The sequence below is a fragment of the Polistes fuscatus genome, unplaced genomic scaffold, assembly GCF_010416935.1.
Source record: "Polistes fuscatus isolate 324 unplaced genomic scaffold, CU_Pfus_HIC Scaffold9, whole genome shotgun sequence".
Lineage (NCBI taxonomy): Eukaryota > Metazoa > Arthropoda > Insecta > Hymenoptera > Vespidae > Polistes > Polistes fuscatus.
The window spans coordinates 5,805,639-5,822,079 of record NW_025113173.1 but is presented as its reverse complement, the minus strand read 5'-3'; the positions used below and the strand labels follow the sequence as shown (position 1 = coordinate 5,822,079).

Sequence of the window (16,441 nt, the reverse complement as noted above, 5' to 3'; positions counted from 1 at the left end):
AGGCTACCGTTTTTTAACATTTCCTTTGTGTTTCTTTTTTCATTTTATTTTACTTTGCTTTATTTCGTCGCGTTTCTTCTTTCCCTTTCCTTCTTCATATATACTGGATATGTATATAAAGTGGTATATACGACCGGATGAGACGAATATGTCGCATTTCGTAACGATTTACGAGCAGTTCAATTAGCGATTTCCTCTATAAATTCTCATCACCAAGGCGTAACGTGTTTTAAACCGGCAAACTCGGAAAATAAGCCGACAGAGAAAGAGAGAGAAAGAGAGAGAGAGAGAGAGAGAACCGCGATATTTCTAGGATCAAAACTATAATTAAACGTCATTTTTTCGTCCTTGCTCTTTTACCAACTACCCGAGAACCATGGCTTTTGTTTTAACTTTTTCACCGTGACCTCGATATTCGCGGTTATGTTTTTATAGATTTTAATCTATGTCCGTCACGTTGAATCGTTTAAAAGTATTATTTCTTTGCCACGAGGATTATCTTTTTATCGTGATACGAAACAAATTTCAAATAAAACGTGATAAATTTAACCTCGGACTGTATCGTTGGACTTTGCTGGGATAATATTTTACGTTACAGTCGTTAAATATTTTCTATTAATTTCAAGAGATAAAATATTCTTCTATATCTTTTTCTCTCTCCGTTATTTTTTCTTTCTTTCTTTTTTTTTTTTTTTTTTTCTTTTTTCATAATCCATCAAGCATCAAGCATATTATTTCGTCGATGTACAAATTCGTCTCTACTCGTTTCTCCAAATAAACTTTGAACAAATTTGTCTTCTGTCGTTACTAATTACGTCTGGGGATGAATTATTTATTTGAGCAAAAAAAAAAAAAATAAGAAGCAATATGGAATCCAATTTTGTATCCTTCGCTTTTCACGAATATCTTTTTTACGATATCTTTAATATAAACGTAAACAACGCACATTTGGTTTCAACGTTAAATACGCGAACCAACGGATGTATATATAAATTAGCATTTCTTTTTATTTTCTTTTTTTGAAGAAGAAGAGTTCAAAGACTTTTTTTTTTTTTTTTTACTGAAGAAAAAAGTATGGCCTTTAAATCTCATCGGTTTGCTCGAAGCAAATTTCTAATTATTTTTACACGATGTCGAAGAAGAGTTCTTCTTTACGTGGCATAGAAGATATCCGTTGAAAAAGACCGGTGGTGAAGAAGAAGAGGAGAAAAAAAAATACAAAATGACAAGAAAAGAAAACCCATCTAAGCTCAAAGTACTTTCGCACTTGGCAGTCGTCGAAAACACATAGCAAATACTCGTAAAAAGTATTAGTGGGTGCTCGAAACTACTACCGGCCGAGTCCAGTATTTGCTTCTTCCAAGAAAACAAGAAGAAGAAGAAGAAGAAGAAGTAGCTGCCACTTCGTATACATAATAGCATAGTACGACTATGCATTTACCTTGTAAAAAAATGAATAGAACAAAACAATTGGAAGAGAAAAGAAAACTTAAACGTATGGGAATAATTTTGCGATCGACGACAAGCGGAAAACCCATTACGAATTAATCGAGTATGTTTGGCGAGAAATTGTCAAAAATAGAATGTATATTCAAACTATGGGAAGACGTATAAGATGATAATGTTCTCATATGTGTGTGTGCGCGCGTGTACATACAAATCGAATTAAAAGGGTAGATAGAGAGAGCGAGAGGCAAAGCATTGAAATCGACCACTTCCGGCGCCATTACGTTTCCGCATGCCTGAGTAGCATTAAAACGATTAGGTAGGTACTTGTAAGACTCCTTTAGGATTAAACCATCAATCCGTTTTTTTCTACTTGAATAATTAAATAGAATATATTTAAAAAGATCGATTGAAATGATATCTTCTTTTAATTGAAATTTTTTCATTATATCAAATTAGAAAAATACTCCTATTTGGGAAATATTATGAACGAAGTTTAGAATTAAGTTATACTTCTTGCAGAAGTATTCGTAATATTTGTATTAATAATGAATTTGATTATTGAAATATTATTAATAATATTTGTGCCTTTTTCGCTGTAAATAATCGCATAATATTAATCGATAGATCCACATTGGTGCTCGATATGATCGATTTGGTAGCAAACGGAAATCGTATTTCCGTTTAGTTGGAATTTCTTATTATCGTCGACGACAAATGACGTTAACAATTTTACTCCCGAGTATCGTATTACGCATTCACCATACGTTTCCTCGCAAAAGTGCATTCGCATATGTGCATATACAAATGCACATAGTATGTATGCATATATATTTATATATGTGTGTATACCATAAATACATATCAGGATAACTGACGTAATCTAGCGTGACGGAGGTCATTTACATCGTAGTTTACAGATCTCGTTTCTTCTCGCCACACATTTTCCTTTCTCTCTCGCTATCTTTTTCTCCTTCTCTTTCTCTTTCTCTTTTTTTCTACTCGTCGAATCTTTTTGCGTTTCTTCCGCAAATGTTTTTATCGGCGAGTCTCAAGAATCACAGGTTGTTGATAGGCTGCTCGAGTGGCGCCGTTCTTGATTAGCAACACCCACGGAATACTTTTTTTTCATATCTTTCTATCTTTTTTTTTTTTTATACTTTTCATGTCTTTCCACTACATCGACGAATGTAATTAAGATCGTGTCTTATGTAACCAAAGAGAGAGAAAGAGAGAGAGAGACAAAAAGTAAACTTATTCTTTATAATGGAGTTCGAGAATTATCAAAAATTGTATTTTAAAATTCTGAATTATTTTCGAGTCAAATTTCGAATCACAATACGATCAATCACTTGTCCTCCATTTGGAGAATAATTCAAAAACGTAGAACGAACAGGGCCGTGATCAGAAATGATTTTTTTTCTGCAACAATTTACGTCTGACATATTCACAAAGAATACTAAATCGATCCAAGTATAATCATTCTAATTGAAAGCTCATTTTTTTGTTTCTTTTTTTTTTTTTTACTCATTTCATACATTTTAGACGTTTTACCAAACACGTGCATCTAGCGATACCTTTTCATATTATAATAAAAGGAGACTGGAACGATCGTAAATCATTTCTAAACGAGCTCCAACTCCTGTTTCGTCGTCTGCGAATTCTCAGGACGAGCAGAGACTCGAATTTCCATTTGAATTATGCTCCTCGAATCATGCGAGTGGGATAAGGGAAAGACATCACCGCGCAGGTAGAAAGATTTATTCTTTTTTTATAAATAAAAGTCATCCTCTTTTCTTTTGTCATTTTTTTTCTAAATTTTTCGTATAATTTCCGCTTATTTCATGCTCTTTTTCTTATACCCAAACAAAAATATATTTTATTCTACGGGATTAGATCAAATTCTCCTAGGTTTGCAGCTTTACGATATTTCGAAAAAAAAAGATTAATATAAATATTTCAAAATGATGCAAAAACTTTTGGTTCATCCTGTAGATTGAAAATAAAATGACATCAAAGACACGGCACGCGTTTTAAGTCGAAATAATTTCTACCGTTTCCTTTAAACAACTTTGTTCTCCTGTTTGGTACTCTTATTACAAACAATAATCCCATAATTCCTGTCTTGAAGAATTTCAAAGGGTCACGAAGTGGCACGAAAGGGAATACAACCAAAAAAAATAAGAAGAAGAAGAAGAAGATGAGTTAAAAGACGTTCTCATAATACGTGTTGTTAGTAGGCTTTGGCCCCTTTTGGTGAACGGGATGAGTCACAAAGGAATCACGAAGGAATTTCAGTCACGAAAGAGCTCGACTTTTATTTTATTTCTTTTTCTTCTTGCTTCAGTCATGTCTCACACGATCACACGTGTCTCGAATTTATTTAACCAAGTTTTCATAAATTTTAGTATCAATTATTTCTTATTTACAGTAAATCTATATATATATTAAAATACTTTGATATATTCTCCATGTATGTATAAGTGTTATTTCGTACATTGCTCGGTTTATGTGGTTCGGTATTATACATAGAAAATTTGGATTGAAACTTTATCGTCTGATTATTCCAAATTGTAGGTCATGTAGGGAGAAAAAAGGAAGTAAGAAGTATAAATATTAGTATTATTTTTAGCCGCTTCTTGATAACGCATAAAACGATAGAGAAGAACGTGTCTGTGCATATAACGTAGCCTTGAACTTCCTCCGTAAATGATTCACTACGTGTTCATTCATTTGTTCGCTCATTCATTCATTTTGTCGAGTGACGCGTGCTGCTCACGCGTACGAGTTAAAAGACGATAAAAATATTCAAGAAAATAAAAAACAAAACAATTCGAACATACGCGAAGATCTGTTTTATTCTCTCAAATTATGCGAGCAACGATTCATTGACGGACGTAGATAAATATATCGAAACTCTTTTTTAAATAAATATTTTATATTGAAAAAATTCTTTCTTTCCCGTTTTTGTCATCTTTTTTTCTTCCTTTTGACGTAAAAAAATGGAAAATATACATATAGAGTATGACCGAACGATTGGTCGCAACCAATCACGCGTCTTATCGACTAGATGATTCATTCGTTCCTCCAATCCCCAAAGGAATGCACGCGAGCGTGCGACTCCCTAACGGAGTTGTAGCAAACAAGAAGAAAATTACATATCTTCGGAGAAGAGACTTATGATTCATCGGAATCGTCATACTTCCCATCTTATCTGACGTTTTGAAAATTTATTACGAGCTATCAAGATCGTACGATTAAAACAACGTCTTCCGATAGCATCTATGTAAATAACTTTAAATTGAACGTTAATTTTGTAGAATATAAAAAAAAGAAACTGATTAATAATTATAATAAAATTATAATATCGATGATAATCGTTCGTTAATAATAATTACTGTTATAATAGAAATTAAATTATTCGCAATAAAAGGATAGACTTTATCATAGGAAATGAAAATAAATCCTTATACTAACACGTTGAATTTTTATTGTCGCGTCTCTCTTCGAAACGAAGTAGGAATGTATGCACTCGTGACTCGATAAGACTGCATGATTCATATTTCAAATGTCTCCGAAGCTCGTGTGAAATAATAAGAAGCTCGTGCCGTGTCTTTTTTGTTTACCTATGTCCACGTAAGTCTAGAAACGGTTATTACCTAAAAAGGATATAGAGCATAAACGACGATGACAACGACAACGACAACGACGATTCATTTCTCGTAGAAACCAAATAAAGTTTCGATTATATGGTCGATCATTTGAATCGATTCTTCTTCTATCTATTAAACTAACACGTGACATCATCCGATCCGATAAGATAATTATTTGTTACCAACATACATGTACACACACTTAAATATCGGTAATATTATTTTATTAACACTCGAGATATGTTAAAATCAAAGTTATTACTTTAATTGATTTATCATGTATGATACCCTTGACGATAATCTTTAAAACATATTCACACGATCATTGAACCGATCGATCGATCGATTTTCTCGAAGAATCCTTTCAATAGTCCTTTCTCTTTCTCTCTCTTTCTTTCTCTGTTGCAATATTCTTATGCGTGCGCAAATTAAATTTTATCGGTCTTTCAATTGCATCCAAACGAAACGAATCAAAACTATTTAGCATAGGCTTGCAATTTACAAGATAATAAAGCTGACCGTAAAGTACGTTAATGGATGCCAAATAATCGATATATCTATCGCGTAACCGTCGATATAAATTATTTCCTATTACTTTTATCAAAGTCATAACCGATCATGCCTCGAATGAAATATTTTATCGAATATGTAATACTCGCGCGCTTCTCCAATTGATTTCATTAATTTGGAATATTTTTTGGTACTCTAATTAAACTGTATTTATTTTGTTTTTCTTTTTCTTTTTGTCTTTTGATCCAATCGAGAAAGGCTGGATTGAAGTGTATCTCGATTTAGAAACAGGTATCACAAAGTATCGTGCAATTGGAAAGTGTAGTTGGATAATTTCAAGTTTGCAATGACGTGCAATGGTTAATTTAAACTCTCGAAAGCTTAGCGATAAGCCAAGATATTTCGTTTGCAGCCAATTTCTATAAGACTCGAGACCCGATTTTATTTACGATACTCCGTCTTCGCAATTTTATTTAAGAAAAATCATCTATGTGCGCGCGAGTACGCGTATTTATTTTTCATATATTCTTTTTTAATTCATAAAAGTCCTTTCGAGCAATACAAAACGTTTAAAGAGAAGGGAAGTAGGTAGGAAGGCATCCATTTATAGAAACTTCAAAGAAGTTATGCCAGGCATCCTAATAGAGGAACCTCCTGCTCTTATGAGAGTCTTATGAGGTTCGACGAACCAAACGCTATGCGAAATATTCGACTGGATCGAGGCAACCCTTTTGCGATCTTAAGTATTCTCATTTATACACGCATAAATAAATATGCGCGAGGTTAATATTTCTTTGATCGAACTCTCGCATATACTCAACTCGCAACCCGGATAAAAGTTCTTGATACTAGAATTAGAATTAAGAGAAGAACATTTAGTCATAAATGTATAACTGTTCTATTTCGTAATAATTTCATAATTAATTCGGTTTTATTTTGTTAGGGAAAATGATATATCGAAATGTATGTTTAATTCGTCGAAGCGTGTTACGAGTTCCAAGCATTCGTGAGAAATCGTGACATCCTTGACTCGGAAGTGACTCATAGCCGGCCGAGTTACGCTAGTTGAGTAACACACACATACTTAAAAGTCCAAGTTCATGGTTTTCTTCGTTATTTCCACGAAGGGTTATCTTCTCGTTCGCCTCGCTTATGATCGAATTTCTTTTCTTACACAATTTTCTCATACATAGATGCATATACACGCGTATTTGCGTAAATCATTTATTTTATAATCCTATTTTAATTTATATATATATATATATATATTGATAATTATTAAAGATATTATCTGGAGATAAGTTAAAAACGTTTATAAATAGACACACGCGTAAGATGATAAAATAAATTAGCGATATCTTTATTAAAGACATACTGCTTTTTTATCTCATCATCGCCATCGTCATCGTTGTCATCATCAACGATAAAAAGTTCACGTAACCATAAATAAACCTTAACATCAGTCTTTAACATTCTTCTGAGTTTGCGGTAAACGTTTATTCGAGAGTGGGAGAGAGAGGGAGATGTTAAATTGGTTATCGCGGATTGCACGTGTCTTCTCGTTTGTGTACATCCATAGATGCATACATACATAAATACGCATAGTTATATACAACATCGTCTGGTCAATTCAGAATCAGAGAGTAGCGATGACGGCCCTGCACCGACTTACACCACTCCGTACGCGTAGTACGCTCGTGATTGCGTCATCGGTCGAGTGAATGGACCAGTGACTACTCGTTTCTGTCCAATGAGAAACGAGAATGGATCGCAACGATTGAATGGACGCTTGGAATGAACAAGAAATTCGTATACGTTTGACTTTTGATCAATCGCTTACGTATCCAACTTTTACTTAATAGATCAGGATTTCGAATCATTCATTTCAATTTTTCATTTATTTACTTCATTATTAGTCTCATTAATGATAGCAATTTTGTGCATTGCACAATCGCATCGTATATATTAAATAACAGTTTAATGATTAATCTATACCGAGAAATATGAAAATAATTATCGAAATGAATCGATACAAGGAACAATTATGGAAATCTGTAGAATCCGAGGAAATAATTTTGTTAATACGCGCGCGCCCGCCCACATCTTTCGGTTCCAATAAACAGGTTAACGCGCAGGTTATACGTACACATTTGTCTCACCTTTTGCGATGAATCATTGAATTCCTGGAAGATTAAAATTGACCCACCACCACCACCACCACCACCACCATCACCATCGCTACGCTAACTCCATCTCCACCTTATTGAATGTTAGTCTTTCTTCCCCACTACTCTTATCGATATAGAGACGGCACCTTCCTTTTACTCGAATCGTAAGCGTACTTCTCCTACTCCTACTCTACTAACACACCACCACCGTATTATTACCACTACCACCAGCACCTGCTTGATAGTAAACAGGTCGCCAGCAAAAGACTCCTCGAGTCGCGTCGTTCTGATAGTCAGTTAACGCGTGTTCCTCCTTGGCGACGCATCATCGAATAATTGATTTGATCGATCGATCGATCGATCAAACGAACGAACGAACGAACTCGTGAAAACCGGCACAATCAACGACCGTGCTTAGAGATAGCCAAACGATAAAAGTGAGCGCACAAGTGAAACTCCCTCTTATCGAATTAAAACCCACGTTCATTCATTTTGATTACGCATTTTCCAAAATATTCCAAAATATTCATAAGCTTTTTTCGATGTGCACAATTTCAACCAACGAATTTATCAACGCGTAAGATCATTTTTACCCTCGTTGTCTTCGATCCTTTGCGTTTCTTTTTATTCTTTTTCTCTTTTCTTTTTTTTTCAAAATTTTCTTCAATTTTCAAATGCACAGTATGGAAACAATCTTGAACGAACATGTGTATGCGACTGTGTTAGAGACGTCAAGCTAGCATGTAAATAATAATCGTCGAAGCATGCAGTAACTCGATGCACGTGCGACGAACATGCAACGGAGTCCGTTTACGGAGATTCGATACGTGATTTCCGGGAGGAAACGAATGTTGCTGTTTTTTTTCTTTTCTTTCTCTCTTTTCCTTTTTTCATTCATCGAATAACAAAGTTAGTTTATTTTTAAATCGATATCGTAATGAAATTTTCGGTTTGCCAATCCGTGTCGTGCCATGCCGTGCCGTTCCGTGCCGTGCCCCTCATTCCTATCAGTATTGTAAATAATGTTGGAGACCGATACCGAAATCTTTTCCATGAACTTTTATCAGGAAAGATATTGCTAATAAGAAATTTGTTTGATAAATCTAACCAAAGGTATTCTTAATTCTTCGAATTTAAATCGTCGTTCGTTATTTATAATGATTTCTTATAAATACTTCACATCTAATTGATAAGTATTTTGTATATTTATTATTATTATTATTATTACTAGAAAATCAGCTTATATACAGAGTTTCTCCGCGTACTTTAATTATTCGATTATTATTTTTCTTTCTTTTTTGGTACTTTTTTCAAAAGAGCATTGTTCACGCGTCGAATGTGTGCGGGTCCGAACAAATTGGCGGGAATATTTGAACAGATGTTACCTACGTAGTATTGTTATAAACACGATATTATCGACCTTGCTCGATCTGTTAGTCAACACTTCTCGCGTTCTTTTGCCAGTAATAAAACAAATCCGATATCGCGATATTCGTTCGTAAATCGAGTAAAAGAGTATGTATATCTTCTCGTTTCTTATTATTGAACCTTGTAGTTAACTCGTAATACCGGAACTCTCTATTGATAAGGAGCCTTTCTTATCAATAACATTTAACATTGATAAAACTTGGAGGAGATAAATGAGAAGAATACTCGAGAAGAGATTTTTGAAAGTTTTCCTTTCGGAAATATTTCAACGCAAAACTCGTTACCTAAAACGTGTTTCGTTTCCATTATTATATTTTCTTCTTATAATTTGCAACGGCAAAGGATCGAAAGATGTCAACACACGAGAAACAAATTTTGTTTATTTTAATTACGTACTTAAAAGCAATCGAATAAAATTAACGCGTTGACTGGCACATTGGGACGAAGCCATGTGGGTCATCCACGATCGACGTTACTATATCGTTGTTTTATATTTGATCTCAAAATCGTGGCCCCTATGGCAAAACGCGTCAAATTAGGGTGACAGTCAACGCGTTAAGGCAACAAAAACAAAAGTCAATTTTTACTCACAGCTGTGCGAATAATTGTGACAGTTTGGAGGAAGTGATTAGAAGACGGAGGGAAATCTTCAGACGGTCCATGAGACCTTTCGATTTTTATGAATGAGCGTCGACAGAGGATTAAACATGCTGCACAAGCATGGAAGCAAGTCGCTGCAAAGTTCCGTCTACAAGAACAGTAGGGGTGCCTTCTTGAAATCTGTAAGTTCGAGTAAATGTTCAAATCTTTTTTTCTTTTTTCTTTTCTGTACGTGCCAAGTCAAAGCTTATATATGTTTGTGTCGTACGATTGTTTCGTCGTATTACGTATGAAAAGAAAATCCTTAAATAAAAGGAAATGATTTCTGAGATAAACAGCATCGATGTGTTTGCACGTCATTACAAACATCGATCACGAATCGTTAAAGTAATTTAACCATTTTTTTTTTTTACAAAGGAACGCATACTTTTCGTATTACATTAAAAGATGATATTCACGGATGACATCATCGTGCAATTATTCGAGTAGGTGTTTTAAAAGAAGAGAACCGATACGCTCAGAGATAACAACGGAATCCACTTTAGCGAACGTTTGTTTCGGAAGATATTAGAAGAATCTAGGGGGGGGGTTAATGGAAGAGGAGGTACGAAGGTTCAGACGAAAGGAAATAGCAAACTGAAAAATTTCGTTCGCTCGTGTTACGCGTTACATATTATTATTTGCGCGTATTACATAAATCCCTAATTTGTAGGTATTCCAAGGTGTAATTTAAATATTCATCATTCTCTCTTCGGTATGCCAATGTATCATCTGCACGTGACCGTTGGGAATCTAACTTAGGAAAACATTAAACATCGTGCTCTTTTGTAGTCTCTTGGCGAAGCAGAGATTCATGAATAAGTGGGCTGGGTCCAAGTATTTCGTTGCATTCGTTAGATCCTTCCTAGATCTTTATTATCGAGTTCTTCAATTTTCGCAGATTACAACGATGTTATGTGACATTTATGACAAATGTCAGCGAGTATGATAATTGCAATATATTGGAGAAAACAAATAAAAACAAAAAGAAAATTGTCTTATTATCTAATCGACAACATGGACAGGGATTCTCAAGAGTACGGTATTCGATGATCGTGCGTTGAGCTAAGAGAGAAGCAAGATATCGGTTATGAGAACCACTGAAGTTCGTTCTCTTACGATCTAATCGTGAAACGTCACTCGTGGACTATGCGTCATCGTTCGACTCTCGCAAACGAGATTCGCACTTGTAATATCTGACGAGCAATCAAGACACCACGTCACGATCCGTTACAACGACGTGACATCATCGGGTTAAAACGACGCCGATGCCGTCGTCCGCACCGTCGTCCGCACCGTCGTCCGCACCGTCGTCCGCACCGTCGTCGTCGTCGTCGACGTTGTGTGTTGACCTCTCGTCTCCTCCTGTCTGGAGAGATCAAATCCTGGTCATCGCGTTTCTCTTCGAAGAGACATGCTTCTACACACAAGAGCACGCATTCGCAATACACACACATACGCGTATATGTGTACACTGACTAGGTCAGGTTTTCAGTCCCTCTTCTTCTTCTTCTTCTTCTTCTTCTTCTTCTTCTAACTCACAACGATGAGTAATCATTGTTGATTGTTGTGATGACTTATAAGACTCATTTGAATCAAACGATCGACTCTCCTCTTTTGTGAGAATTTCTGAGCACAATCTTCGAGTTCGAGTTTCTTTCTCTCTTTTCGAAGATTCCTCAAACCGGTTTTCATTTTACCTTTCTAGAAAGAAAGGTATTCTCCTTTTTTCACTTTATTTGTTTAAACGAACTCGAGTTAAAACAGATCGCTTCGAGTCTCCAGTGAAATCTCAAAGTCCTCGATTTTCATACTCGACGAAGGATTATGATAATTCGAGATTTGGATTTAAAGTGGGATCAATAAGTTGTTTATCTCTTTCTATATTCTAATACAATTGGCCTTGATTTAGAAACTGGTTTTAGACCGTTCTACTTGGAGACGCATTAGTCAATCTTTTGCTTCGATCGTTATAGGTAGACACATTGTAATAAGCGCGAAATTGCGAGATTATGGTACGAACGTAAGCGGAAAATCTCAAACGTTCTTTGTTTGAAAGAAGAAACTTTGTCTGGCGGAAATTGGCGGGGCTTTTCAAACGAGTATGGCAACGTAAACACACTTTCTTCTTTGTAAATCCGCGAACTGGGAGAGTTCGCGGGATGATTTTAAAAGAAGATGCTTCGGGATTCTATTCGTACTGCCTGACGCAAGCGCTTTTCGAAATTTTGCAAACAGGTTAAGAAGTGTTTCTCGGTAGAGTGCTCGATACTTTGGCTTCTGTCCCCGGTATTCTCGGAAGCATACGTTAGTTCCTTCGTTCCTTCGTTCGTTGCGTTAAACTCTTTGGATGAATACTTACGTGTACCGGTTTCCATAATAAGCTGGTTTGTCCTCTCTATCTGTCTCTGTCGATCGTTGCGTAATACAACTCGTCAATAGAGTTTGTACATCAGTCCTCGGTTTATCTCAAGATGATCGATCGATCGATCGATCAAATATTTGTTCGTAATTATAGAACTTATTTGCACGTTTAATAGAAAAACACATTAAATATTCGAACGTACGTATCGACGCGCGATACAATTTCTCATTTGATTTCTATGCATATATTATTTCAATATATATACATATATATATGTAGATATCTCAAGAATATGAACTTCCGATAAGTCTCGATCATGCGTGCATCCGATCTAAATGCACTTATGTAACGACCTGTGTTAACTTCGTTGCACTAGAGGAATAATCGAATGAAATGTCTGACTATTGAATCATTCGGAATGTAAATGACTAAATAAAACAACAAAAAACAGGAATGGAATATTTGTCGAACGATTATGCGATTACATGGATGGGTAGATCCTTTAACCCAATGTAACATATTGTAAGATAGAGCGTATTTTTCAAAGCTTATCGAACAGAGTCTCCAATACCAAATGCCGTGGAATTCCCTGTCGCGTTCCAGTTGGTCTCTTTTCAATCTATACATGTGCGTGTTTATGTGTGTGCGTGTGTGCGCGCGGATAAGTATACACGCGTGCATGTATAAGCCGTAGAAGTTGTACGAGCACGTTCTCCTTGGGTACTCCACAGAAGATCCCTTTGTTCTGTGAGCTGGCATAGTATGCATGTGTGTACATTCGCGTATGCGTATGCATACGCGTAGAGAATATACTTGCCTCATTACGATAATATTCGGGAGTTTGAAACTTGGTCGATTGTTTTTATTGGAAAAACCATTGATTATTCGCGTTTCGATAAGGAAAACGTGATTATTTAATTATAAACGTTTAATCGATATGCTAATATCGACGGAGAAGAAAAAAATATATAGATAGATGTATATATGTATTATGCATATGCGAAGAGAAGATTATTCGAGGCCAATCGAAATCTGGTTGAAAGATAACACGTAGAAGAGAGATTATGTAGGACGTTGAGAAGAAACTCAGAAACACGATCGTACGTACGCACGTACGTAGATACACACACACACGCATATATATATGGTTGCTTATATACGAACATATAACGATAGTGTCACGAAGAGACGTCTCCGAATCGGCTCTTTGTGTCTGGCAACAGCCAAGACGCCTACAGCTGTCTGCCAATGCTCTCGGCGACAGAGACCCTTGATACGTCCAAGACGTATCCGATTAAATACCAGTCTTCTGGGTTTTTCCTTAAGGATTTCTTACTTCTTATCCAAACATTTTAATTATATCGTCCACCGATTCAAACATAAAATTGTTTTGCACGCGTCCAACGAAACACGTGATTTCTCCTTATCAAATTTTTGTATTTCTTCAATCAAGCGTAAATGTAAATACGTCTAATCGTGCTCGCGTTAATTTACATGGAATTTTGATTACGAAATTCGCAATTTTTCGGAAGAAATTTGTTGTTTTTATTCTATCAGAATTGGATAAAACGGTTAGATTAGATTGAAAGTCGCTGACCCATTAAGGGAGTTTCTTTTTCGTCCAACGCATTCGTATTTCTCAGTTTCTTCTCTCTTTTTATCCCCCTTTCTCGTACATATCTCTCTCGCCGTTGGAAATCCCGTGGCCGTTCGTTCCTCTCACGCTCCCACTTTTCGTTTCCTTTCTCCCTCTCTCTCTCTCTCTCTCTCTACTATTCCATGAGACAAGACATGTGTGAAGGTTTTCGAGGACACCCAGTACAACACGGTATGCTTTCGCCGAAATTCCACACATTCGAACGAACCGTCGTGTTCTTAGACACCTTGTTAGACCACATTCCACTCTGTATTCCCCTTCTTCCTCTTATTCAGTCAGCTGGTCGCTCTTTTTCAAAGAAAAAATGATTGACGATCCGCGTCCATACTAATCTGACTCTTTAAAAAACGTATCTTCGATCCCTATAGAACATCACATCCTTGATCATTCAAAACAATATTTTACTCCAAGAATAAAAAATACATGCGTGAAGTTCACACGTGGTAGAAGTAAAACCCTTAGAAAACCAAACTTCGAGAGAACGAGACGAATGTTTACATTTTATACTACATATACTACATTACGCATTATACAGGCTCAACCAAGTTTTCAATTTCAACAAATGACACGTGTGGCTTATGGTAACCAAAGTATGAAATAAATACTTTGGTTTGGATTTGATTGAGAAATTTTTCAAATACAGCGTCAATTACTGTTTTCGATTTTGTGGCGGATTCAATGCGACTGCTTCATATTTTTTAATTTCATTTGGTGTTAAGGAATTCAATCGAACTAACTGCATAAAAAGATTGAAGAAGAAGAGAAATAAAGAAAGAGAAAGTGATACCAAGAATAAATTTATTTCAGGCCCGACTAAACACCATACAACGAGGTTTATAATCCTTTTCCTTAAGATTCAAAGTGGGTCGCCGATAAAACATTAGTTCTTGGAAGGACTCACAGTGCTCTTCATTTTCTTTTTTTTTACGAGAGCGCGTTACGCAACGCGCGTTATTCACTTTAAAAGTTTCATTCATAAATCTCAGACGTTGGTGTTCGGTTGTTATTGCGTGAAATTCTACGAAGAAAAGGGACTAAACGTGTCCGGAATATAATTATAATTTCGAGAGGAAGATAACACCGGAAAGAAATTTCATTGAAATTATTTTCAAAGACAAAAGAGAAGGAGGAGACACGTGGCCGGAACGAAAAGAAAAAGAAATGTCTTAAAAAAGGCGCGTGTTGCGCGCGCAACTGTTCGCGAATTCTTTAGTTACGGCGGCGGCCGGTAAGGTGCGCTGAGGTCGCGCGCATCGCATCCAACCGAGTAGTAGATAGTCAGTGCTCTTCCGACCGTCCACGTTGTCGCATCTCGAGGTCAACGGCAGTTTCTATCTTTTTCTTTCTTATTTATATATATATATATACATAAATGTGTGCACATATAGATAGATAGATAGATAGATAGATAGATGCACATGTATTTATATATGTACGTAACGCGAGTTCTTTCTTTCGTGCAGAGTTAACATTATATGTTTCTACTAACCGTACACGTAACATCGATTTATATATATCTCTCTCTTTTTCTCTCTGTTTTATTTTCAATCTGTTAAGCAATAAAAATCGATAGATCATGGCGACTGATATTATAATATAAATGAAATGTTTTCGTCGGCAGCGTTTTTATTCGAATGTCGAGGTTAAATCGCGAACATCGTGGCTCCGAATCGAAGAAGAAATTTCATCGTGAAATTTCGAACCAACGGATTGTTTCTTCCTCTTTTACGTGGGGACAAGAATAATACATTGCCGTCTAAATGCGCATTAAAGTGAGTACACATATCGGTACTTAAATAAATTTTCTTTTTTTTTATTCCCCCCTTTTTTACCATCTCCCTCGTTCCCTTCTTATTTTTCTTTCTATACTCGATAGTACTTGCTACTTGCATACTCGCGATTTGATAGATTGCCAAATGGAATGACTCGATCTCGAAATGTCTTTCCGCATTTGTTTTTCTTTTTTTCTTTTTCGTTCTATCGAATCAACTCGAAAGATATTAACATATCTTCTCAGAGAATTTGGGGTCAGAGATCGAATTAAACTGAACGATACAAGAACGCTCTTACACGCGTACATATTTATACCGAAAGAGATATACACGAATGTTATAATCATTTTTTAATTTCTTATCTAAATAAACCCAATTATAGTGATTAATTTTGTTCCACAATAAGTAAATCAAATAATAATAAATAATTAGTATTTGTAATTACTTAAACATTGTACATCGATCACCCTATACATCTGAAAAGTAAAAAGTAGATGAAAGATTCTCCGTTGGTAGTACGTAAATATTTTTGTAGCACATCTTCGTTTGACAGCGTCAACGTTCAGGGTAATCTCTGACAAAAAGATATTTACAGATAACGACATTATCGACGGTTTGATGTTAATAAAAAAAAAAGGAAAGAGAAAAAGGTCGAATTGATCGAAACGATAGGATTATTGTAAAAAGTATCGATTATCTCCATCGAGAATCGTTAGATATGCATAATATGTCGTATCGATTTGCGGCAAAGATCCGGGTTCGAATGTGACCACGAGCTTTATAAATTAAATTTTTTTTTTTAC

At 35.7% G+C, this 16,441-nt stretch overlaps 1 protein-coding gene across 11 annotated transcripts in view; it reads left to right on the top strand.

Annotated features, from left to right (window-relative positions):
* Nucleotides 1-16,441, top strand: part of LOC122525720 (NAD(+) hydrolase sarm1) — a 64,609-nt gene that overhangs the window by 35,382 nt on the left and 12,786 nt on the right. For 3 of the 11 annotated variants that reach the window (XR_006305876.1, XR_006305867.1, XM_043648646.1), the window contains exons 1-2: nt 8,057-8,214; nt 9,799-9,987. The exons of 2 other annotated variants lie outside the window; for them this stretch is intronic. Coding sequence is in view for 1 of the 9 variants with exons in the window: in XM_043648646.1 (XP_043504581.1) it covers nt 9,889-9,987 (99 nt within the window). In the remaining 8 variants the exon portion in view is untranslated. Of the gene's footprint in view, nt 1-8,056; nt 8,215-8,236; nt 8,355-9,798; nt 9,988-15,161; nt 15,639-16,441 lie in introns of those variants that run through there. 6 more of the 11 variants (XR_006305868.1, XR_006305870.1, XR_006305869.1 and 3 more) reach the window with 6 other exon arrangements.